This window comes from Typopeltis vanoorti, chromosome 1 (genome assembly GCF_054136105.1).
Source record: "Typopeltis vanoorti isolate ZY-2024b chromosome 1, IOZ_Tvanoo_1.0, whole genome shotgun sequence".
Classification (NCBI taxonomy): Eukaryota; Metazoa; Arthropoda; class Arachnida; order Uropygi; family Thelyphonidae; genus Typopeltis; species Typopeltis vanoorti.
Genome location: NC_143549.1, coordinates 26,431,500 through 26,457,398, shown reverse-complemented (window position 1 = coordinate 26,457,398; position 25,899 = coordinate 26,431,500). Strand labels below are relative to the sequence as shown.

General features: G+C 34.2%; 1 protein-coding gene across 1 annotated transcript in view; it reads right to left on the bottom strand.

Annotated features, from left to right (window-relative positions):
* Window positions 1–25,899, bottom strand: part of LOC150109852 (A disintegrin and metalloproteinase with thrombospondin motifs 9-like) — a 605,150-nt gene that overhangs the window by 568,507 nt on the left and 10,744 nt on the right. The window contains exons 3-4 of the mRNA XM_090396355.1: window positions 18,037–18,120; window positions 3,704–3,828 (exon numbers count right to left, since the gene is read on the bottom strand). Coding sequence (XP_090252481.1) covers window positions 3,704–3,828; window positions 18,037–18,120 — 209 coding nt within the window. The remainder of the gene's footprint in view (window positions 1–3,703; window positions 3,829–18,036; window positions 18,121–25,899) is intronic.

The following is a 25,899-nucleotide window of genomic DNA, read 5'->3' as shown; positions in this document are numbered from 1 at the left end:
CGACTAGTTTCGGCTTTTTACAGCCTTCTTCAGGTGCTTTCATAAAAAGAAAAGAAAACACATTAAACATTGAAGATAAAAACTGTGAACAGCACAGGAAAATCACTATACATATTTAACGTGAAAGCGTTGTAGTTAACGAATTCAAAGCTGTTCCTTCGTTGGTCACATTGTTGGGTGAGTGCGTGCGTATAGCATCTCGTGAGCGCCAGTATGTGATCACAGCAGAATGACAGTCTGGTAGGTTGTAGCTTAAATTATTATTTAAATGTACAGGATTGAGAATGATTTCTCTAGATTCTATAATTTTTCTCTCCAATTCGTCATGGCAACGGAAAATGTTGTTAGATCTATCCCAAAGGATTGTATGACTATAGTTTTCATCATCAGAATCGGCAGAAAAAAGGATATGGCTGGATAAAGCACTGGCACGTGTTCTCTTGTAAGTGAGGTCCCTCTTGTGCTCCTTCATATATATATATATATATATATATATATGGTGTTGCTTTATATATATATATATATATATATATATATATATATATATATATATATATATATATATATATATAAAGCAACACCATATTAAAGTGAATGTGTGTGAACGTATGCCACGCAACATGTCTTATAAGGAATACGCAAAATGATTGTTTGTTGTTACTTAATCATAATAGGACATAGGGCGATTCTACTTAAATACAGAATCGCCCTTTGGAGATTTTGGCAATTTCTTCTTCGAGAACTGAGCGCAGAGATTTAAAGACGGGGCTGAACCTGGAAAAATTCCATAATCAATCTGAGCTGTGAATACCATATAAGTGCAGAGACTTCAGATTTCGAAATTCCTAATGATTAATTGTCCAATTTCCTGTAAGACTGTTTTATAAAGCAGCATAAACAAATTTAACCTGCAAGAACAAATACTTCTGGTAAAACCACTTCTTTCGAATGAAGCAATTCTTGCCACTGGGAGAATAAAGAGAATTCGATGTCTAAGTGCAGTATGCAAATTTCTTACTAGTTGATTTCTTTACGTCGAAAGCTTTCTTATCATTCGTAATACACACAAACGGCGATCCGAAACTTACATTACTAGGAACTTTAGCACATGAAAAGTATGAAATCTGAGCTTTATTTAAATTTAAATTATACCAAAGATCGACAGATCACATACTGTACATGATCAGAAAAATAAAAGCTCTATGTAGCAATCTATGCAGATTAATAGGAAGTTTTCTTTTAGCAACTATACCTGTAGTTCCTTTAGTGTAATGGGATGTGATAGCAACAGACTAACTGATTTCACTATCATGCTCTTACAAATCCGTCATACTACAACGCAGCGTCATCCAGAAAGTAATCACTGTGCATTAGGATGGACTTGAACTGAAATATTGTTTAAAAAAAAAAGCTTGCTCGCTGTTACTCAGTTCAACTACTCCATATTACGATTTATGTGTTCTAGCACATACATCGTAAACGTACATCTTCAAACTTCTGCAATATAAAAAATTAATCGTTTCCTGGTTGCCTCAAGTTTCAGCCAAGTGATCTGTGCAAAGAATAAATCTGAATTCTAACTATACTTTCCCCCACCCACCCACCCACCCACACACACACACACACAACCGACCAATCTCCACGATAATTGCTCAACTTGAATTTCTTTTCGATTTTTGCCTACATTAGTAGTTTACAAATACAGCGTGAGTATTTGCTGAAGAATCTCACACTTCTTTTTTCCCTGAAAATTTTTAGAGGCTTTATATTGTTCTAATGTATACGTAATTATTGTTGGACGGTAGACACACACACAAACGGAGATCCAAAATTTATATTACTAGAAACTTTAGCACAGGAAAAGTATGAAATCTGCCAAGTTCTCTCGCTCTCTCTCTCCGCCTGAAATATTTCTGTAATCTACCTTATATATCACACGTTGGTCCTTTTTTAAGTGTGTTTTGAAAAATGTGTAAGACCTATATGAAATGCTTTCGTTGAATTTCAGTGCTTAAAATATTTAGGAAAATCTACACCTTTAACCAAGAATTGAACCCTCTTAATGAAATGCAATCACTTCAAGCACAATATATTGTTGTTTCAAACAGAACTATTAGTGGCAAAACTGGCAATATAATTTTATTTTGCCAGTTGACTGGCAAAATAAAATTTTGACTGGATATGCCTTAACCCGCTCAGTTAAATTATTGTGATAATCATTAGTGTTATTACATAAGAGGTCTGTGTAGCTCCGTGGAAATGCCGCTTGAATCCTGTGTGCTAGCTCTCCTGAAGATAGACTTAAGTTCAAGTCTAGTCGCTACCTGGAGAAATTTTTTCTAAGTCTTTCTTCGACCGGTTCCCGAGTTAATCGATCTCTGGCACAGGCAAGTAGAATTTTTCTCCAGGAAAGTCACGTTTTCCGTCCCGTAACTCAAGAAAATCGACCCTAGAATCCACATTATTTCGACATGGGTTGCCACTTATAATTAGTGATGGTCATGGGCCAGCTATCTTTGATTGGCTGCCAGTGGATATTGAACTGCCCACTCAGTCTCCAAAAGCAAAATACCCCCTCTAAGAGGAATAAAAGGAGTTGGCTGATATTTTTAATTTTGATTATTACATAAGAGTGATATTATGAAAAGTATTTTTTTTATGATTTCCTAAAGACGATCATTTCCTTGTTTGATTTTACTTACACTAGTTATATGATATTTATGACCTCAAAAGAGACTGCTTAAGAACAAGATAATTATTAATTTTCAAACATTTTTTGATGAAAAAGAAATAGTTGCAAATTAGTAACTAAATAGCATATGAATGTATGCAAGATATGAGGTTAAGAATGTTTACATTTATTCTAGGAAACGATTGCAACCTGCCAAATAAAGTAATGTTTAATAAATTGTGCTTTAAAAACTGATTTGAAAAGTGCATTGGAAAATTCTAAACGGTATAGTTCTATTATGCAAAGTGATTATGATTACTCGGAAAATTCGTAAGGTATCGTAAAAAGCATACATTCAAACACTTAATATTTTTAGAGCCTGTGTAACTCAGTTGATGTGGCATTTGCACACCATGGTGCCTGACCGCACGAAGGACGACTTCTTGGTTTCGAATCTAGTTGGCGACTAGAAGAAATTTTTCCAAGTCTTTTTTCGACCGGTTCCCGAGTTAGTCGATCTCTTGGCACGGGCAGGCGGGTTTTTTCTCCCGGAAACTCGGGATTTTTTTCCTCCCAGAAATTCCGGTTTTTCGTCCCATAAACTCAAGAAAATCGACCGTAGAACCCACATTATTTCAGACATTAAATACAAGTTTCAGGGTTAGGGACCACGAGATGGCGGCACCTGTTGTGCCGTCTCTCTTAACTGCATGCTGCTTAAATAGTGATAGCCTTGGGCCAGCTATCTCTGATTGGGTGCCAGTGGAGATTGAACTGCCCACTTAGTCTCCAAAAAGTTAGATAGGGCTAAACGGCCTCACCTACTCCCTATATACGGTAATAAAAAAGGCGTTAGCTGATTTTATTTTTTTAAATTTTTTTTTTCCTTTTGCATTAGTTACACTATTTTAATAAGCTTCAAAAGCCTGGAATTTCAACTTTTTTAAAAAATATTTTGTAAGAAAATTAAAAAAAAAGCAGATTGTCTAGATAAAAACAACATACCTTAATAAAAAAATCACAGCAGCTTACCTTGTCAGAAGGATGGCAGTGTCGTGGTGATGAATGCTACCGTCATCAAAATCGTTGTGCTGCTGTTGCCAACGACAGAAGTTTTTTAATGTCTTACTAGCACTTGGGAAGATTATGTCTTTGTCCTAAAAAGAAAAATAAACCATGAATGCGATTATAATTAAAAAAGTATACATGAGTACTTTTTACATATATATTGTTGAGCTCTGTAGCATAAAAGTCACAGTTATACGAAAATTTCATTTTTGTAGACTATGATTTCTGTTGTTTACCGGAAGTCTTGTAAACGGGGTTTACAAGATGTGGCTTTTAATTTACTTTATCTTATATTTTATCTATTCCTGTCTCTTTCAATCTCGATAATTGTTACCTTTGTATACCGTTACTCTATCTTTATGCTCTGTGCAGTCTGCAGTCGGCTGTGCCTTTGCAATATTGTTCTGTTCCTTCCTATATGTTTTCCCTTACATGTTTTCCCTTAATACATAAACTCCTTTTTTACTAATTGCCTTCCGCACTTCCCTTCTTATTCCTTGAACACCAGAAAAATTTATTTGATAAGCTGCGCCGTTCGTTTCCTAGCAATAAGATGGTAAGTGCATCCAGTAGTTTCCCCTTTAAACACAAATTACCTCCGATTAATTATAGTTTACAGCCGTGGTCCACTAATTATTCTCTCTACTTCTCCTGGGTTCCCGCAAATTAGGCTCTAATTTTTTTTCGGAACAGTGCATCGTAAATGCATCGTATAATTAAAATTCAGGCAACACTCTATTGACAATTGAAAAACACATTTATTTACAACTAAACAATTCACACTATAATTCCGTTAGAGAGACATTCTCAGTTTAACTCTTAATAAAAATTATCATGTTAGAATACACTTTCAATTCAAGATTATCATGACACATAAATATTCATTCCTTTCCAATATTAAATTACTAACCTAGGCAAATATACTATTAACAAACTGTTACTATCCTAGGCAATTGTACTTCTTTCAAATGGCTAACCTTCGACTAGTACACACACGATCATCAATCACTTATCAAGCATTAAATTTCATTCATTAACTCTGCCAAAATTCAGCACCTTTAACTTAACAGTCCACTATTAAAGTTTTCCTATAATTCACAAAACAGAATAAAAGAGTCAAAGTCACTTTAGGGCTGCATCCACTGTGCGTACTTATTCCATGGCTTTGAATTGGAGTTCTGACTTTTCCTTCCGTGTCAGGTTTTGACTCCCTTCATACACCGGCTTTAGATTTAACGACGCTGATGGCTTCTGGGACGATGTCTCTCCGGCACTTAGGGCGAAAGGGTCGGCATTAGGGGTGTGAGCGCGTTTAACGTAATGGAGCAGTTCCTCCCAACTCGAAATTTCCTCTCCTCGGAAAATAGCATCCGGCGAAGATTGTCATCAGGTCTAATCTCTGCCTGGCGGATCGGCTCCTGTCATCATCCCTTCAGACTTCTCCAGAAAGTCGCGTCCTCGATGGCTGACATCCGATGGACCTCCACTAGACAACCGATGGAAAACCGATCTCCGTTCTTCTGGCCAACACCTTTTATTCATCCTCTTTCGGATCCCTGCATGAAGATATTGGACCCCGAACATTTCGGCGCGATCTCCTGATCTTTCACTTGCACTGACCGTTTCTTTGTTCTCCTACAGAACTCTTTTAATCCTATTTCGTTGGGCAGTGGAGGCTCGTCTGAAGTAGTCTGTCCATTTGCCACTGACCTTGAAGGTGTTTACAAGTGGAGTTCGCAAACAACTTTCATATGTCCTTATAAGGAGCTATCATACAAAAGTTTTGCGGTAGCAAGGTATTGCCTTTGATCATGACATTCTAGAAATTTCCTTCTTAGAGCAGTAAGCACAATTAATTCCCATAGGATTATTTACGTTAACATTTAGCTTTAACTATATACAGACATACAAGGTCATTTTTGTAACAATCTTATAGGACTTGACCTCTGTAAAAATTGATGTAAAGTGCTTTGTCATTTTGAAGCTATATCAAATTTTACAGTCTCTCTCTCTCTCTCTCTCTTTGTGTGTGTGTGTGTGTGTGTGTGTGTGTGTGTGTGTGTGTGGTCTATAGAAATAACAGTCTATTTTCATTTGTTTTGTTTTAGAGGTATTTTGTTAATTATTGGATTATCATTTTTCTATTTCTAAAGATAACTTACCAACGTTTCCTTTTATTGAGATCTAATTCTGCAGATTTTTGACCTCGAACTGTTTTATATCATTTACAGTATTGTTACATTATTTTATTATTTAGTTATTATTTTAGATGCGAAGTGCAGAATCAAATGAGTAAATAATGTTACAATATTATTTACTTATACGAGTCTGCAGTTCGCATCTAAAATGATGTTCAATTGATTATTTACAAGATATTATTCTTCATATTTTCCTTTAGGTGTGTTAATTATATTTCTTCTGTTTAGAACTACAGAACCATTTCCTATTTCATTTCACCTTCAGAAAATTAATCTATAGGATTCATCTATTAGAATCGTTATCACGATTCTAGTAGATGAATACTAAATGAATTCATTCCCATCTTTTTTGATGCAACTTTGTATTATTAATGGAAAGTCCTTGTCAGAACGGAAATGCATTTTAAACTCTGCCATGTTTTTCAATTCTTTGAAAACATTTCAGTACATCTAGGATTCATTTCCTTTTTAAAATTAATAAATCTGTGTTGCTTCCTCTTTTTTTAACTTCTGATAGGCAAAGAAGGACAAGGAGACCAGATAAGCATCGCACATTCAATTAAGTTATCACCTTGTTAAGTATTAAACACCACGCCTATTCACTTCATAATTGTTTTAAATAAATCTTTATAATTTAGAAGGAATTTACCTGTTTTTGTCTTCATTGCCTCAATAACACCAATTATGTCAATAAGACAGTCCTAGGAAGGTCACCTTTCGTAAGCAGAATTTGTTTCTTTGCATTACCACCGATGAAAATTTCCTCTTGAGCAGTGAAGTAACTAGATTCCTTCTTTTTATATTTTATATCTTCTTAGTTGACAGTGTGATACCATACCCTCTCTGCCTCTTTTAAAAGTTTTTTGTATTCTGTTTAAATCTATGTAGTGCTGCTTTACAATCATGTGGTGAGCTCAGTTTGTCCCACTAGCCATTCTTTTTTCTTGTACCAGTGGAAACCAGGAAAAAAAATATTAAGATCATACAATTACAGATGTAAATAAGGTATTTTAAAAAGTAAAAGAGTGAATTATCTGCTGAAAACTCGGAACACAACAATTTAAACTGTAAAACTGAGCTGGAAGATTACAACAGCATATGCAGAGGATGCTAATATTTTCAATGCGGGCTTGGTTTGCCGACCTTCAAACTAGTAGGCTATGCATTCAAATCATACATGATATTTGTGAAACTCTTAACGTGGTAGGCGATTTGAGTCGCACAGTGTGAGACCACCACTGCTTAATGGACACCTGAAGAGCTTGAAAAAGTACTACATTTGATCTTAAGAGCAAGCGTTCCAGATTATCCAATCCATAACCCTAATCAAAAGTATTAATGTACATAAGTTTACAGCCTTTGTGAAAATAAAGACGGAAGTTAAAACTTGTATTTCAATCAAGTTTTAACTTGCAGAAACTTACAGTGGTAGAAACTTATACGAGTTTCTACCACAGTATCCAAGGTATCTTCAGTACATTAAAAAGGCTTCTTTAATACATTGACAACGGAACAATTAAAATGCAAATAAAAACTCTACCATAGAGTAAGTAAGGCAGCTAACGGTCAACAAATTCATTCCTAATAATAATAAAAACATACGTAGACACATATAAAATTATAATAAGACAATAATGAGGACTTTACCGAAGACTAATACAATAATATTTTTCATAAAGGGGATGAAAGGTGATGAGATGTTTAAAATAGGCAATGTAGAAAGGCCTCACTTTTTCTATAACCATTTAGCAAAAAATCTACTTTTGTTTAATTTTTTAATTTTTTTTTTTTTTTTTTTCAAGAATGGCATGTTTAGCTAGCTAGGCCACATTACTCCGGTTCATAGCACTGGATTATATAAGGCTCATGTTCCTCACGGGGGACAACAGCAGATCTACCAGACTGTTCGGAGTAAGATAAACCACAGGAGAAAGAAATCTGGTAGTGGCAGACACCCGGAAAATTGAGTGGAGGAAGCTTGACCTTAAGGAGGAAAAGAAGGTAGAAATCTTCCTGACAGGACGAAAGGAAGACTACAATGTCAAGAGGTCTTAGAACTTTAGCAATACCTTCAGATATTTCCTTAATATACGAAGAGGAATGCGAGAGATTTTCTTCCTGAGACCTAGAGACCGGTAGCCTATGTCTTTTAAATGCTTTCTCAATAAAATAGATTAAATCATTTTTTAAAAAAAGCAGATTTGATATAATTTAATGCTTAACGTAAAATATCTAGAACATGAATTATTGGCAGGCATAACACTTAATAGTTCTGATTTTGATTGGAATGATAATGAGAGTTAGCATGATGAAACAATCAGTGTGCATTTTTTTTCGAAAACTACCAGCAGGCTGACGAAGAATTAATACATTTAGAAAGGCTAGCTGATTATGTTTCGCCTCCTCTATGGTGAAGTGAGTACTAGAATAAATCATAATTATTTTTGAGACAGAATTTCAGATCAGAAGGCGAACCATGCATACTGGAAATTGGCATCAACATACTGTATCTGTGCTGTACTATATAGCATTAGAAGAAATTGTCACCAAGGAGACAATCTTCGAAACGATCCATGTAGCAGTTAGCAAACATAGGATAGAGAGAGGACTTACTATGATTGCACTTTCAATGTGTGCTAACTGAATTTGTCCTGGACAATAAAATAACCCAAGTGGATAACAAAGTCATAAAGTTTGATAATGTATAGAGGAAAATCTTGTTTAAGCAAATGAATAGTATCTGTCAAAAGAAAGTTAATATAAATAAATAATATATACAAATCCCAAATCTGTCTATGCTCAGAATGCTGTTCAGGTAGTGGTGCACCTAAAACTTCCCTTATTGACGCTGTCCAGAGGCAGTATTTCAGCAATGTGTCTATTCTCCGGGTACTTCCATTTACTGATCACTACTCTAGTGAGTTGGAACCATCATTCCTCCACTTTCTGTTGCACCTGTTAATACAAGAGCAACAGCTGTCCAGCATCCCTTTACTGTTCAACTGCAATTTCGTCCACCACCTCTGTCCTCTGGAACAGCCTTCTTCACGAATTTTTCCCAACTACAACAACTTGTAGCTCTTTAAAAAAAAAGATCAATAAACTATCTCATTCCTCATCTGCACCCCACACACGCAGAGGTCTCTGATCTCTCGTGCATAGGATCAATTTTTTAAAAAAATAAAAAATAAACATATACTACATATAGACTAATCATGTTATCTGGAAGACCTAAACGAAGACCACAAATTTCAGTTTTAAAATTCAGAAGTTCTAATATGTGAAGCAAACAATAATGTAGATAAGTACAGTACTTATACAAACGGCAGTCAATGCAATCTATTACAGATCTTAATGGGACACCGGGCTTATGGATCTTAGGAAGACTATATAATCTAGGTGGGCGAGCATAAAAGATTTTCAATATATTTTTTTAATTTTTCGTCATGGAAATGTTATCAATCAATCAATCAATTTATTAACCAATAAATTGGCTGGTAGGATCAGATAAAAGTAGAAACTCACGAAGCATTAAGGAAATCCTTCTAAGATATTCTCTCCTATCACACATGACTACCGCTTCGCCCTTGTCAGCTCTGGTAATAGTAAGATTAATGTTTCTTTTAAGAGATTGAAGAGCTTTTAATTCCGAAGGTTTAATGTTAGAAATTAGTACTTCGCTTTATAGAGAATTACAGCAGTTTGAAAGCGGACTTTGTTGGTATCTTAGAAGGAACTGAACATAGTCTGTTTATAAGATGAAAAATAAAAAATTTATTTCAGGTAACTTTCTCGGAGAAATAAAGTTAATAAATTGATTGATTTAGGTATTTTTTGCTATTTTCAACGATCCTTTTTATTAACTGGATTTAATTATTCAAACTTCTCAATTGCCGAGTTCTGATCAATACCTCTGTGTAATAAAAGTGGCAGACTGATGCTATTCAAATTAGAACAGAAGGAATACTTGGTCGATTTTTGCAGTGATAATTTTTTTAAAATTAAGAGTAGTCTGTCACTCGTTGCAGTAATTGGCTGACTTAGATTCATTTAGGAAGTGAATTTAAAGCAGCCATTTTCGTTCACAAACGTGTAAAGGAAATTCGATACCGCATGTTATCTTCTTTATTATTCACAGTTTCTTAATGTTCTTTCTGAAATATATATACTATAATACTAATATGGTGTAAAATAATAATAATAATCTAAATCAGCACAAAATTTTATACAATAGGCATTTCTAAAGAAAAGCTATTTCTATCATCGTTCCCAAAGGAAACAAGCACACCCACATTTATAATATAAAGTGAAGATACAAACTCTTCATATACTTTTCCCTGAAAATACGGAATAAACGTAGGTAGAACTAATCGTTTGTGTTAGAAGATTAATCACTAGTGCGTGGTTGGTATAATGGCCGATAATTAGACTTCTAAAGAACTGGTGTTATTAAGTTACGGGATATTATATTCTGTATATTAAGTCATGATTTATAATTTTGATGCAATTATAAGAAAGCAGAACTACCAGATTTGTCGGCTGTGCTTTTGTTCCGAAGATAGGAAAATTACGTAATTATTCTAGAAAATAATCTGCTGAAAAGGGTACTAATTGCATTCAAGATTATATTAGAATGTTTCATTAAAGGAATTCGCTACAAAGCATCGTTGCAAAGTTGATGGATCGAGTTATTTTCAACAAAATTAAAAAAAAAAAAAAAGCGCAAAATATACTTAGCTGTATAACAGATACGAATCGCCCCAACCTAAAGTTAAGCGGTTGGAGAAAAACAAAGCAGATCTTAATGTACTCAGCAAGCAATGACGTATAATTACGACCTTTATCCTTAATAAAGACATGCCTAAATTGTAGGAGGACGAAAGCACGTAACCAAATTGTCTGACCTAAACTAATAAGATCTAAACCAATCATACAAGCGCCATTTTATGATAATACAAGAAAACTAAGGAAGGTTCCTAGGGATAAGGGATTAGGCACGAATTTTAGTAACTGCCATTTTGTTAAATAGTTAATCTGATAAACTGCTCATATGTAATAAAAAGAAAGTCGACCAACTAGTGGGAAGCTGGAGAATTGGCGGCTGCTGCTTTACTGGAATTAATTTTAAATAATGAGTGGTGCTATTAGTTGAATTTCAAAGAAATTTATATTTATAACGATTAAAATAATGAGGTCAGTCATGCAGCTACTTCTAAACTGTAGTCAATCTGAACCTACTGCTTTCTCACTATTTCGTTCTTTTTATTTTACATTTTTTGAGATATCACTGTTTTAAAATTAAATAAGTTAGACAATGGAAGAACTGATCGAAATGGATTGAATGATGAAAACCGTAGCGTTCTCTGCCGTATGTTATTTTCTTCTCTTTTACACGCACTCCATTTTAATCCAATTCTGTCGAAACTGTTACGGAGCTTTAAACAACCTAAGAAAAACGCTATATTCCAAATTTCCTAGGGAAAAAAAAAAAAAAAAAAACAGTTGAATGATGCTACCTGTAGTCGTATTTGGAAAGAATGTTGCCGTCTTCATTTCAGTCCAATTACACCATTTTTAAATAATCTCATGCGCAAGAAATTGTAGTACAACTCGTAGTACACTGAAATACTATACAAGGGCAGAAAGATGAGGAGAAAAAGTTAACACTGAATCCGAAAACCTACAGATCACACTCCTTAATAAATACTCAATGTATAAGAGGAAAGCGTTCTACAAGACAGAAGTAAAAGGAATTAAAATGAAAGGAATACATGTTTTAACAGATTTAGACGAGAGCAGAGAAATATCGACTTTTTTTAAATAGATAGACTTTTTTTTTAAATAGATAGACTCAAAGTAAGAAGTTTTGCTATCCATATATATATTTAAGAGAATCAAATTTTCTAATGAGGTTGATTTTATTTAAATTCTGGATTTTAAAAGCTTTAAGAGTGCTATTTTCTTTTAAATAGTTCCAAGATGAACCGTCTAGAGAATGAGATAAACGGGTTTCATGATAGGTCTTCTTAGAGAAATAAGCGGAAAGACAACGTTTAGTATCACAAATACGTTCCGATAAAAGATCCAGTTTTGCTCTCTGGATCCTTATAGATCTAGCGATTTTTATCGATTCTTTAAAAATAAACGAAACTAGTAAACTAGTAGTATCTTTTCAAATATACCATCTCATCTCTTTATCTCTCGGAATCAGTCATTAAAACTTTTTAATAATAATAATATATATATATATATATATATATATTGTTTTTTTTTTTTAAAGAATTGAATGACATAAACCGAGAGAAAAGGAAAAAGGTGTAATAGTATCACACGATACTATTACACCTTTTTATCTAGTTTCGGCATTTTACAGCCTTCTTCAGGTGTTTTTTATAAAAGAAAAGAAAAAACATTAAACATTGAAGATAAAAACTGTGAACAGTACGGGAAAGTCACTATATATATATTTAACGTGAAAACGTTGTAGTTAACGTATTCAAAGCTGTTCTTTCGTTCGCCACATTGTTGGGTGAGTGCGTGCGTATAGCATCTCGTGAGCGCCAGTATTTGATCACAGCAGAATGACAGTCTGGGAGATTATAGCTTAAATTATTATTTAAATGTACAGGGTTGAGGATATCTCTAGATTCTACAAATTTTCTATCCAATTCGTTATGGCAACGGAAAATGTTGTTAGATCTACCCCAAAGGATTGTATGGCTATGGTTTTCATCATCAGAATCGGCTGAAAAAAAGGACATTGCTGGATAAAGCACTGGCACGTGTTCTCTTGTAAGCGATGTCCCTCCTGTGCTCATCCATACGCAATTCAACAGACTTATCCGTCTAGCCAAAGTAAGGAATGTCGCAGTCACACCATATCTTATACACACCGGGATATTTTAGATTGTGATGGCTAGGCTTTGCACGGCTCACTAGAGAGCGGATCTTAGGAAGCGGAGTAAATAAAGTTCTAATGTTATATTTTTTGAGAACCTTGGCTAATTTTTGAGAGACTGAGCTTATATATAGTGTAGATATATTGTCTTTAACATTATTCATTTATTCAGTATGGCCACTAGGAGGATTAAAATGGAATTTTTTAGTAATTTTTTGAGAATAACCATTCAGTCTGAAAGTAGATCTAAGAAAATTGATTTCTTTACGAAGTTCATGTGGTGGTCAAGAAGAGAGCGAGCTCTATGTCCAAAAATAGAAATAATTCAAAGTTTCTGAGGAGAAAAATGATCGGACTGACTATGCAGATATCTATTGGTGTGTGTAGGTTTTCTATACATCGAAATTTTAAGTTTTTCAGAAGAACGGGTCAGTTCCACGTCCAAGAAAGGCAGAGAACCATTAGTTTCAAACTCAGCCGTGAATTGGATATTCGGGTGTTGACTATTGAGATGTCCATGGACGTGATTCTCTCCTGGATTTCCTTGAACATCTCAATAGTCAACACCCGAATAAAAAAATGAGGAAAATGTCGTCCACATATCGTTTCCAAATTTTAGGTGCTAAGGAATAGGAAGAGACTGCTTTAACTTCAAAATCTTCAAGATGAATGTTGGCAAGTACAGGAGATAAAGGATTACCCATTGCTAGACCATGATTTTGCTTGTAGATGGTGTCTTGAAATCTAAAGTATCCAGACTTGATGCAATGAGTAAGTAAGGCTAACATTTTTTTGGATAACTTATCTTTGAGTAGTGTCAGGCCTTCGTCTGTAGGAACATTTGTGAACAAGGATACTATGTCAAAGCTAGCCATGATTTAAATAAAAAAATAAAAAAAGGTTTAAATTTTATTCCTTCTCCAAAATCTATCCCAAAAGAATCAGTCCTCACCAAGATAGAAAAGGCTGCTTCCTTCCTCCCTTTACAAGATGCTAAACTTCTCCGTATTGAATCCACCTTTATCATCAACAATGCAAAACCACCACAAATAACATCTCTTCGTCCGAACGACAGGCTCTTAAGAGTTTAAAAAAATAACAGAAATATAATTATCCTTCCCGCAGATAAAGGCAATGCCACAGTTGTCCTTAACTTTGAAGATTATGAAAATAAGATGCTTGAATTACTACAGAGTGAATAATGACACTTGCTCAATTCTTGAGAGAGATCCCACTCGTGAGCTTCAAAATCGCCAATGATTTATTAAAAACAGCTTCTGAACTGTCTAGAAACATTCGCGTTTCTCTTCGCTCTCTCCATCCACTTATTCCACACATATATGGAGTTCCAAAGATCCACAAGGAAAATACTCCACTTCGTCCCATCGTTGAATGCATTGATTCACCAACATACAACCTTTCAAAACATCTCGCAAAATACCTCAAACGTTTTTCCGGAAAGTCTTCGTCTTTAGTTAATAACTCTGCTGATTTTGTATCATACATTAAAGATATTACTGTTAAAGAAATGAAATCATGGCTAGCTTTGACATAGTATCCATGTTCACAAATGTTCCTACAGACGAAGTCCTGACACTACTCAAAGATAAGTTATCCAAAAAAATGTTAGCCTTACTTACTCATTGCATCAAGTCTGGATACTTTAGATTTCCAGACACCATTTACAAGCAATGGGTAATCCTTTATCTCCTGTACTTGCCAACATTTATCTGGAAGATTTTGATGTTAAAGCTATCTCTTCCTATTCCTTAGCACCTAGAATTTGGAAACGATATGTGAACGACATTTTCCTCATTTGGAGCCATGGACGTGATTCTCCCCTGGATTTCCTTGAATATCTCAATAGTCAACACTCGAATATCCAATTCACGGCTGAGTTCGAAACTAATGGTTCCTTGCCTTTCCTGGACGTGAAACTGACCCGTTCTTCTGAAAAACTTAAACTTTCGATGTACAGAAAACCTACACACACCAATAGATATCTCCATAGTCAGTCCCATCATTTCCCTCCTCAGAAACTTGGAATTATTTCTACTTTGGGACATAGAGCTCGCTCTCTTCTTGACCACCCAGATGAACTTCGTAAAGAAATCAATTTTCTTAGATCTACTTTCAGACTGAATGGTTATTCTCGAAAAATCACTATAAAACTCCTTTTTAATCCTCCTAGTCGCCATACTAAATAAATGAATAATGTTATAGGCAAGAGAAATCATCCTCAACCCTGTACATTTAAATAATAATTTAAGCTATAACCTCCCAGACTGTCATTCTGCTGTGATCACATACTGGCGCTCACGAGATGCTATACGCAAGCACTCACCCAAAAATGTGGCTAACGAAGGAACAGCTTTGAATACATTAACTACAGCGTTTTCACGTTAAATATATATAGTGACTTTCCTGTACTGTTCACAGTTTTTATCTTCAATGTTTAATGTTTTTTCTTCTCTTTTATTAAAAAACACCTGAAGAAGGCTGTAAAAAGCCGAAACTAGTCATGTGATACTATTAAACCTTTTTCCTTTTCTTTCAATGTATGTCATTCAATTCTTTTTAAAAATATGTTTAACAACCGAGTAAATGAACCTCCATGCATATATATATATATATATATATATATATATATTTTTTTTTTTTTTTTTTTTTTTTTTCAAAATTCATTTTTACTCGGTTGGAATATTATAAAAAAAAAGGTTTAATGACTATTACCGAGAGAAAAGATTACAAGATATATTTAAAAAAGATACTACTAGTTTACTAGTTTCGTTACATGAATATCCTCAGGTATCACAATCAAAGAAGTATATAAAAAATTACAGAGACTTAAAATTGTACTAACAGAACAAGTATAAAAAACAGTAGCGTGTTTGAAAAAAATGCAAGTATGAGTTCCAAACAAACGAATACTACGCGCTGTCGCGAGTGCGCCAGTACTGAACAGAAGCAACGTGTGCGCCGGTACTGAACAAAAGCGCGTAGTATTCGTTTGTTTGGAACGCATTTTTTTCAAACACGCTACTGTTTTTTATACTTGTTCTGTTAGTACAATTTTAAGTTTCTGTAATTTTTTATATACTTCTTTAATTGTGATACCTGAGGATGTTCATGTAACGAAACTAGTAAACTAGTTTATCTATAATAGTATCTTTTTTAAATATATCTTGTCATCTTTTCTCTCGGTAATAGTCATTAAATCTTTTTATATATATATATATATTATTGAAATTAGGATTTACTAGGGATGTAGTATACATTTATAAAAATAAATTTAACTGACTAGAACCTGAGAAAGTATAACAAAAACCTTTAATACATCACGACTAGTTTCATCGGTGCTCCGACTTCTTCAGGTGAGAAATAAAAAACATAAGATATAAAAATAACAAGGTAAAAAACATGGACTTTCCAGCTTAATAAAAAGCAGAATAGTAACAGTAACAGTCATATTTGAATAAAAGCTTAATAAAAAGCTATTCTACTTTTTATTAAGCTTTTATTCAAATATGACTGTTACTGTTACTATTCTGCTTTTTATTAAGCTGGAAAGTCCATGTTTTTTACCTTGTTATTTTTATATCTTATGTTTTTTATTTCTCACCTGAAGAAGTCGGAGCACCGATGAAACTAGTCGTGTAGTATTAAAGGTTTTTGTTATACTTTCTCGGGTTCTAGTCAGTTAAATTTATTTTTATAAATATATATAAATATATATATATTAGGATATTATAAGCTCATCTTTTCTAGAGGTTTATGTTGTCAAAAGTAAGACTCGAAGTAGTTTTCAGTGGAGGAGGGGGAGATTAAACAGAACTGATTTTTTATTATAACTGAATTTAAAAAGTTTATGAGAACTCATTGAACTGTTTGGAATTTAGAATTTAGTGTTATAGAAGGTTTCAGTAATTTGTGTAGAGCAGAGATTAACTTTCTAGAGGGATAAATTAAGAAACAATAGAGAATGTTGCGGAGATGCAAAAGTGAAAAAAAAATCTATGTTTATGTGGGAGTTGAATTTTCAAAGTGCTCTACTTTCATTAATTCGAGTTAACTTCAAACTTGGCTATAATGGATTTGAATACCTCTGTCAAGCAAAAGAATAAATAATATTCAACTCAAAACTGGAGTTAAAGAAAGTCTATTTTGGCATCATCCACCCATAGATTCATTGCATGTCATCTAATGCTGTATAATCACTCAGCTTCTCGGTGATGTGCCACACCAGTCCTCGAACAGATGGTCCTGTTGTATGCTCTTTTGGAGACTTCAACTCTCTGAAGACATTATCCAAAGAAAAGGCAAGTGGTATACCTTCTTTGAGGGTATGCCGCTTCTTCTTTTTCCTAGAACTTAACCTTCTATTATTGTTTTCAGAAGTCCTCCTTTGATTCATTATGTGGTTTTTGTATTTATTGTTCTTGCGACATATTTGAGTTGAATCGTGTTGCTCTTCCGCTTATCATAAAGTGGTATTAGATTAGGTTACTTTGGTTTCAGTTGCCGTATTTAGGATTTAATCAGGCTGCATTATTTATATTTGTCGTTCACACTTAAGCTTGCATACGTATGGTAAGAGAAACAGATTGAATATGAGCCTTGCACATAACGCAGTTCCATAGTATCAATGCTTATTATTTTGTTAAAACGTTGTATTTCTACACTTTAAGAACAGGTTTTTAAAAGGAAATGCATGCACTTCAATTAAAACGTAATAACCTATGCAAAGCTAAAATTCTCTTCAAATCATAGGTTTGTTTTAATATAAACAAATATGGTACAAAAGGTACACATTTGATTTCCCATAAAGAATTATTTTGTAAAATAATCGTCTGCAATAAATCGCTCTTTGCACAAGTGTGTTGAACGCATGTAAAGGAAATAACGTATCCTCCCTTCATTTTAAGTAGTGCTCTCTCTCTCTGTGAGAGAGCTATAATTATCTAATAATGACAAAAAGTTGCATAGCAAGTTCTGAACAATAGAAATTTATTACGAAAATATTCATCTGACCCTATCAGTATTTTTCCCTGAGCGTATATTATATAACACTAATATCAGATAATGTTTCTTGCTACTTTAATTATAAAAGCGAAAACTCGATTTCATTAACTAGTTTACAAGCATCTGAAGTATTCGTGGAGATAAATTATTTTCCAATAATATTTAATAGTTATACATACCTGTTCTTCGTCCATAACAATTAGCTTCGCTACAGCGATATTAATGTCATTTCCGATGCTGGGATCTTTGTATATGAGCGCCACCTAGAAAAAAAGAAGTTACGTATTTAGACTCACGAATGAATAATGAAATGAATAGCTTTATCCTATTTATCCTATTGAAATGAAAAGCACTAGATTGCTTTATCGTGACTAATTACATTCATTGTGTGTGGTCTAAAATAAGGCAACGTTATGTGAAATGAATTTCATTTCTTAGCCACAAGAAAAAAATTTCATCTGTGAGAAAGAAATTCAATATTACTGAAATACTTTGTTGTTTAATCACTAGGCGCAAAACCATATATTCGTAATCATGCAATTGTTTTTTTAAGTTGATAAAATAATTAATCAGACCAAGATTTAAAATATGTCTTTGTGACCCTGGAAATAGCATTGGCATCTATAGCACTAGGTCGCGGAAAAACGACAGTTTTAAGCCGACTAAAGGAATTATTTCTTCGACCTGTTTCCGAGTTGGTCGATCTCTGGCTTTACAAACAGACTAGAGATCGATTTTTTTTCCCTATCGAAAACCCGAGTTTTCGATAGGAAAAATGAGGAAAATGGATCGTAGACCATACACCATTTCAAACAATAATATATAGTGTTCGGATTTGGAGATCACGGTAGATGGCTGCATCTACCGTACTTTCCTCTCCAGATGCCTATTAAAATCATTGACAGTCATGGGCTAACTGACACAAATTGGCTAAGGATGTATCCACGACTGGCTGCTCCCATTCTTCAAAAGGACAAACGGCCTTACCTATTCCTTTGGAGGAATGAAAGTGTTACCCGTAAAACAAAAAGCCACACAACCATTGTATCATTCAAGGATAACTGTAATGTCAAGTTCGTTTTTTTGTTCCTTTTATCATTTGCATATTTTAGTCAGAAAACTTTTATCGTATCGACTATGATAAAACTACCAACCACAATCCATCTGGAAAATCTGTCTATTATCCTTCAGAGTGACCTCCTCTGAAATTAACTTCCTTCTTGCAATTTTATTCTAATAATAAACTCTATTTGTAATCTGTCTGCATTCTTTTGATATCCTTCTATAAATTATTGATTGTAAATAATGTTTATGTCAAGCCTTCAGATGCGAGTTCTTTGACTGGCTTACTCATATAATGGTAAGTTTATCCGGAGGTTAGTTTTTGCTTCCGGATACTTGAGTTCTTCTCGCCAATGACCAACTAACTAAAGGATACACGCAATAGACAAACATATTACACTTACTTCATAGCGTTAGCTGACTCTACAATCCATACTAATTAAAAATATGAATCCCATTACGTAATCTTCCTTTACACCGCATACACATCTTAAAACACTTTTATAAATGTCAATGCTTTCCAGTTAAGCTAAAGATAATATCTTAAAAGATAAACAAAATATAATTTTTAAAAAAATGACAGACTGTTTTAAAGAATACTAGAGGAGGAGGAGGATGCCAGAGAAATTATGAAGTGGATTTTTCTTGATTATTATAGAATTACAATTTTATTTAAATTAATATATATCACTTCTGCCTTGAGTTACTTTGCAGTCACTATGTTTGATTTGGTTTGGTTTATCCAAATCTTCTTGATTTGGATAAACCAAAACGTAGAAAAATTAATTTATCCAAACGTAGAAAATTAGACCGACGTAGAAGGAAAAATCCTTCTACGTCGGTCTAATTTCAAATGAGCTATCATTTTCAGAAAAATATCCCAGAAATTTACATAATTAAATATGTAAGTTTCTGGTATATGATTAAATATGATTTAAACCAAGACTGCAACTCCAGAGAATCTATTTCACCAAAAACAGTTTTTTAAAAATTGTTTATTTACAAGCTAAAATAGGCATGTTAATTTCTAAGCTAATGTTTATATAAGGAACCTTAGAAATTAAGATGTTACATCGATTTCTATGTTCCATAGAAATGGATGGAACATAAATTACATTTTAAACTAGAACATAAATTATAAACAGTTACAAAAACATGTTCGGATGTGTGCATTTTAAGGACAATCACAATGGAATTTTTGCAAGTCCGAAACAGTAAGAATGAACAATCCGAATTTAAACAAAACAAAAACAAAACAAATTTAAACAAAAAAACAAAAAAATCTCTGGAAATTTGATTTGGTTTTATGCAGTATGAAACCTGAACTAACACACACTGATGGGTTCCGCTCAGAAAAAGTAAAACGATGAAAAAATGTTCAACTACAAAAAAAGTGCTGTATATCCTTCACATTAAATCGTGCCCAAGGTAAAAGCTGAAGGGGAAGAAAAAAACTGGGACTCCTCTAGAAGCTTTTTTCTTCCCTTTCATCTCTCATATTTCTTTAGTAGGCTACTTGATAGACATGTTTCTTCCATAAACATCTCTCTCTATTTCTTCCCCTCTGTATTTCATGTATGGAAACATTTTTCTTGACCGTTAAGTGTGGCACTCAAACCAGGAAAAATAAGATACAGCATTGCACGCAGTTCAGTAGACCACTTTTAAACTCCTTCTAATGTTATAATGCTGATAAGTAGAGATGGAGAGAAATCTCCTTCGCTTTAGCAAACTAAAACTTACAAGCTTTATAAACTAAAGTTGCATTCTTTAACCGACTTTCCCACGCTACTCATACAAGATAACTTCTACGAGTTTACCTGATAGTGCAGTTTCTGCTCTTTATTATTTATTTATTTTATTTTATTTATTTTTATAAAACAATTCCATTATCCTCATATCTGTTTCAACAGTCGCTAACATTAAAAAGAGTTTAAGGGTATAAAATATTTATTCTTTGATGGTTCGCATGTACAGTAAGTGTTGCACTATCAATCCTAGCATGGTATGTGTGTGTGTGTGGGGGGGGAAGTATGCGAGATAAAGTTGTCATTTCTTTTCTAAAATAATTTGAATGAAAGAATTGATGGAAATTAATATTGAGGATATTATAAATGCATCCGTATTTTTTAGAAGCAAAGAAAATTTTCGAAGGGAAAATTCATTTCAGTTATGGTTCGCGGAAGCACCTATTAGTGTGGAATTCTTAGTTAGATGTTTTGAAGTTAAGTGTTTATATTTTAGTGGTGTATTTTTATTGGGTATAATTGGCTTGTATTTAGTATTTGTTATCATCTTTTGTGAATACGGAATCGTGGTTGTTAAGCCTAATTTTGATACTGTGATTGCGTTGTTGCTAAGCCTAACTGCTTTTGTGGTGATAGCGCGTGTAGTAGGTGTTGACTGGTATTTAGTATAGTCTTTTTAAAATGAAAATTGTTGATTGTAAGTATATAATACTCAGATGTTTCTTTGAAAGACACGCATGTAAATTTTTGTGTTAGGTATTTTGTTTGTTCAATATTGCTCGTGTAAGTTTAGCCTAATTTTCTTCATTACATATTGTTGAAAAATATGTCACCTCTATAGGAAATCAATTTTAATAAGGCTGATCGTGTATATATTACTGAGGTAATAATTATTTAATATGCTTGTCTGATTATGTAAAAGTACTTCAGTTATGATTTATAAATATATGTGTTAGATATTGAATATTTACAGCTGTTTGGGTAAGTTGACTAGTTTGTAATGAGATTAGTGTTTAATAATAATCCACTGAAATTTTGTTTTAAGTGGAACAATTATCAGGCCAATATATTAGCCGTCTTTTATCAGTTACTTTCAAATGCATTCCTGGCAGATGTGACATTAACATGTGATGGTTGAGTTTAAAGGCTCACAAAATGGTGCTATTTGCATGTAGTCCTCTCTTTCAGAGCTTATTTATAGAATATTATTGTAATTATTTTACTGTTATTCTTAACGACATGAAATACACTGCTATGAAAACAATTGTTGACTTCATGTTCAGTGGAGAGATGAAGATTTCACAGGAACAGCTTCCTACACTCCTGAAAGCATCTAAATCTCTGAGGGTGAAAGGCTTAGAAGACATCACAGGTGAAGAACGGAGTGACTCGGATATTATAAAGGAAGAAGCAATTCAGCGGACTACAAGTTTCAAGCTTTGCCTGACTCATCCACTCCCAGTTATACTCCTCAGGACTCAGAACAGGTTATCAAATCAGGTGCCATGGTATCATTTGAGGAACTTCTCATATCACCTGTTGCTAGTTCTTCACATCAAGTTACAAATAACATGATCAACTGACTCATGATCAAATGACTGATCAACACCCGTCTCTCATCTTCAGGTGGAACCAGGCTCTCATCTTCAGGTGGATCCTTGTCTAGGTGCACAGACATTGCCTCTTACTTTATTTATTTATTTATGCTTATGGCTACATTAAAACTGGTAAATTAAAAGTACAATCACAATTTCCAGAAACAAATGATGAAAATCTTAACATATAAAAGTTCATTTACTACAATACAACAAAATCAACTTGGTGCAGAGTTGCCACCGTTAGAAAGACGTAAAAGAGGAAGGCCTAGGGAAAGATTTCCTCGCCACCAAGTTAATAAATCTATAAAGGGTTGAAGATAGGATCCAAAGACCTGATCACAACAGGCGTGCCTCAGGATATTTATGAGGGGGAGTGACAATCACAACAGAAGGAAGAATACAGTTTTCATCACCCGACTCTCCGTTAACTCAGGTTTCCCTTCCTCATTATTTATAAACAGTGGTGTGTCTCCGACATAATTTTTAATGTCGAGTTTTCTGTAGTGGTGGAAGGATCGCATTCTGGAGATGATACAGCAATTGATAGAGTTACCTCCATTATCACAGATTATGGCAACAGATGATATATCTTCTGATATAATGCATCAAAATAGTCTGATATCATTTTGGATAGCTTCCCATATCACTTGCTTGTTTTTCATGTGACGATAGTAGCTCTTCGGTATCTGAAGCGCCTGTTATCCCTAGTTTGAGTAATGATTAGTTAGCTATTCAGAAACCTCAGTTAGAAGTGCCACTAAAAGGCGTTTGGAAGGAGTTCGATGCTTATAAAGGCAAGAAAGAAACCGCCTCACTCAACATCCAACTAGTTCTAGTCTCAATTCCACTGACTAGGCTGGACCGGAGTGTTGCTCCAGTTATCCACCCGTCTAATATTGATAATGCTAAATGTCAAACTCAAGTTGCTGCGGATCTACGGTCCTGTGAAAATAGCCTATCTTTTATTTCTGGTTCTACAATGTCTGAGAAGTGGATGAAGTCAGAAAGGAAGAGGAATGAATGAGAGCTAAATTGAGGACAATGAAGAGGAATATTGGAACTCTTGAGAATAGTTTAGTTGATGTGACAAAAACAAGAATGGGTCGAAGAGAGATACAGAGTCAGGTTAATGTAAGAGCAAGGGAAAGAGTGGAAGTGACAGGAAATCGAGGGAATGAAAGATTATTAGAAAGAGAGATAATGAGAGGATACTATAAAAGTGCGGAAGAAGGGGAAAGGCGTGATAAAGAGAAGGAATGAAAGTTCGGAAACACATACACATAGATTACTGAGCGATGTTCAAGAGAATGTGAGAGAAGAACAGGAACCAAACAAGCGTCAGTGAGTCACATCATAAAGGATGTGAGGTTTACAAGGAGTAAAAAAAGATATTGTGCTGTATGGGAATTCTATAATTAAGGGCATGAAAAATGATGGTAGAGTAATTAATCATGAATAAACCCGAGTCTCCGAGTGAAAAAATCCTCCTATTTCCATATGAGACCAGCTAACTCACCTCGAGATTCGAACCGGAATCTTTTCAACCAGAGGTCATTGTTGATGACAGCTGAGCTACGGGCTCTACGTTCTTATTCACTATCCCTAATCAATGTTCCTCATCTCTCCCTCTCCCAGATCAATGTTTCCGATATTCCCATCTTAATAAGTTAAGATGGGAATTATAAGGGGAAGATAAGATCTTGCCCTTAACTTATTAAGTTGAATGATCTGTCATAACTTGGCTTCATGGAAGCCAAGTTATGACAGATCGTTATAAGATAGCAGTGTCATTAATCTGTGTAGTCTGATATTCCTCTCAATTGGGTCTATTTTTCAACCGCATTGGCTATCTTGCGGGGTAAAAAATTGCTTATTCCCCTCATAAGACGCGCTAACTCGCTTTCATTTGAAAAATTCTTATATAAAAAGGTTCTTTACATTCTAGACGGAATTACAGAAGGGCATCATCGAACCAACTGAATTTTGTTATCCTGCCAAAAGGAAAAGAACTCGCGTAAGAACACAAATGACAGCTGGAAGTAAACAAAAATAGTTCGTGTTTCAAATAATTATATTATTCATTTATGAAGATATACGAAATTATCAACTACCTTTGTTTCGCATTTGCAATTGATAATTATCAATGTCAAAAAAAGATTTCAAGCATTGGTAATAAAACATTGTTGTCGATGGTGGTGTGCACATCACCTCCCTCTACATGTGTGCGCACGCACACACACAACAAGATGAATTACATAACTTACTTAATCCATAATAATAATAATAATAATAATAATAATATGGATTAAGTAAGTTATTTATGACAATAAATGCAACATCAATAGTTACATTCATTTAGATCCCCAGCTCCTTCATTTTAAATTTAAAAAATTAAATTGCCATTTTATTTGCTTGAATTCCATCTAAGATTGAGAAATTTACATGGCTTGTCAGCTGAAGATGAACTAACCAGTTACAAGTGTTAGCATCCTTCCTAAAAACTCGAAATTTTCCTCGAAAACAGATAAAATAGTAGATTCGTAAGAAACTCGTTTTCTTAGTTACCTAATACTGGGATGAGATGCATAGATCTCGTAAGCAGTTTTGAGTTTACTGAGAATTATCTCCAAGACACTAAAGGGGTTTTCTCAAGTTCATTAAGATAACCCTATCGCATTCCCCTTAACGACGGCTGACCTAGCCTTGCTCAGAAAGCCTTTAGAAAAGTCATCCTCCATTTACTATATCCATAACCCATCCTCCATAACTCAAGAAGCATCTTTAGTAGTCAAGTGACATTTTCAGCAGATCGTGGAATAAATTGATCCTGGGGGAGCATCTACATCTTGCCTCACCTTTATTGTTATACTCTTATTAGACACGAAGAGAATACTGAAAATTCGTTCCCCCCTTAATCAGGTAATCTTCACTAAAACAACCTTTAAAGATCCTTCAAAGTCAAAATGATGATGCAGCATGTTCCCTTTAGTTGTGAAGACTTTGGTTTAGTTCCCATCATGACTTGAAAAGCGATTTGTGATATCCCCGCCCCCCTCGCCAACTGAAGTTGAATTAACCTATTTCATATGATGGCATTAGCAGGATTTCCTCTCTCGGAAACTTTCTTATTCCTGCAATAGCCAAGCAGACTAGAGAACACACTGGAGATAATAATAAATACATTCGGATGTACTTGAAATAAAATGTGTGGTACAAGATGACAGCTTGTACCAAGGAAATGTCAAGTAATAATAATGCATTTCTGTCCTTTTTTCCCCCCCAACACTACCGTGTACATGACAGAAAAGCATTACTAATAAAGGGACGAACAGAAGATTACGAATAAGCATTCATCAGTTGAATTACTGTCTACTTCGTGCATTCGAACAGTAATATGAATGCAAGCATTAATCAAGGTAGAGACTAATGTTTGCTATTATCCCTTTGCCATGATTTCATCACACAAATAACAGAAATAATAATCATAAGGTTGGCTCATTGCTAACTATGTTTGGTAATTACTGAATTAAACCAGTATTTATTCTATTCTAATGTTCCTTTTGTCCTCTAAAATATCTATGAAAGGACAATAGACAATATCAAGCGCGCTCGCACGCACACACATTCAGAGAGA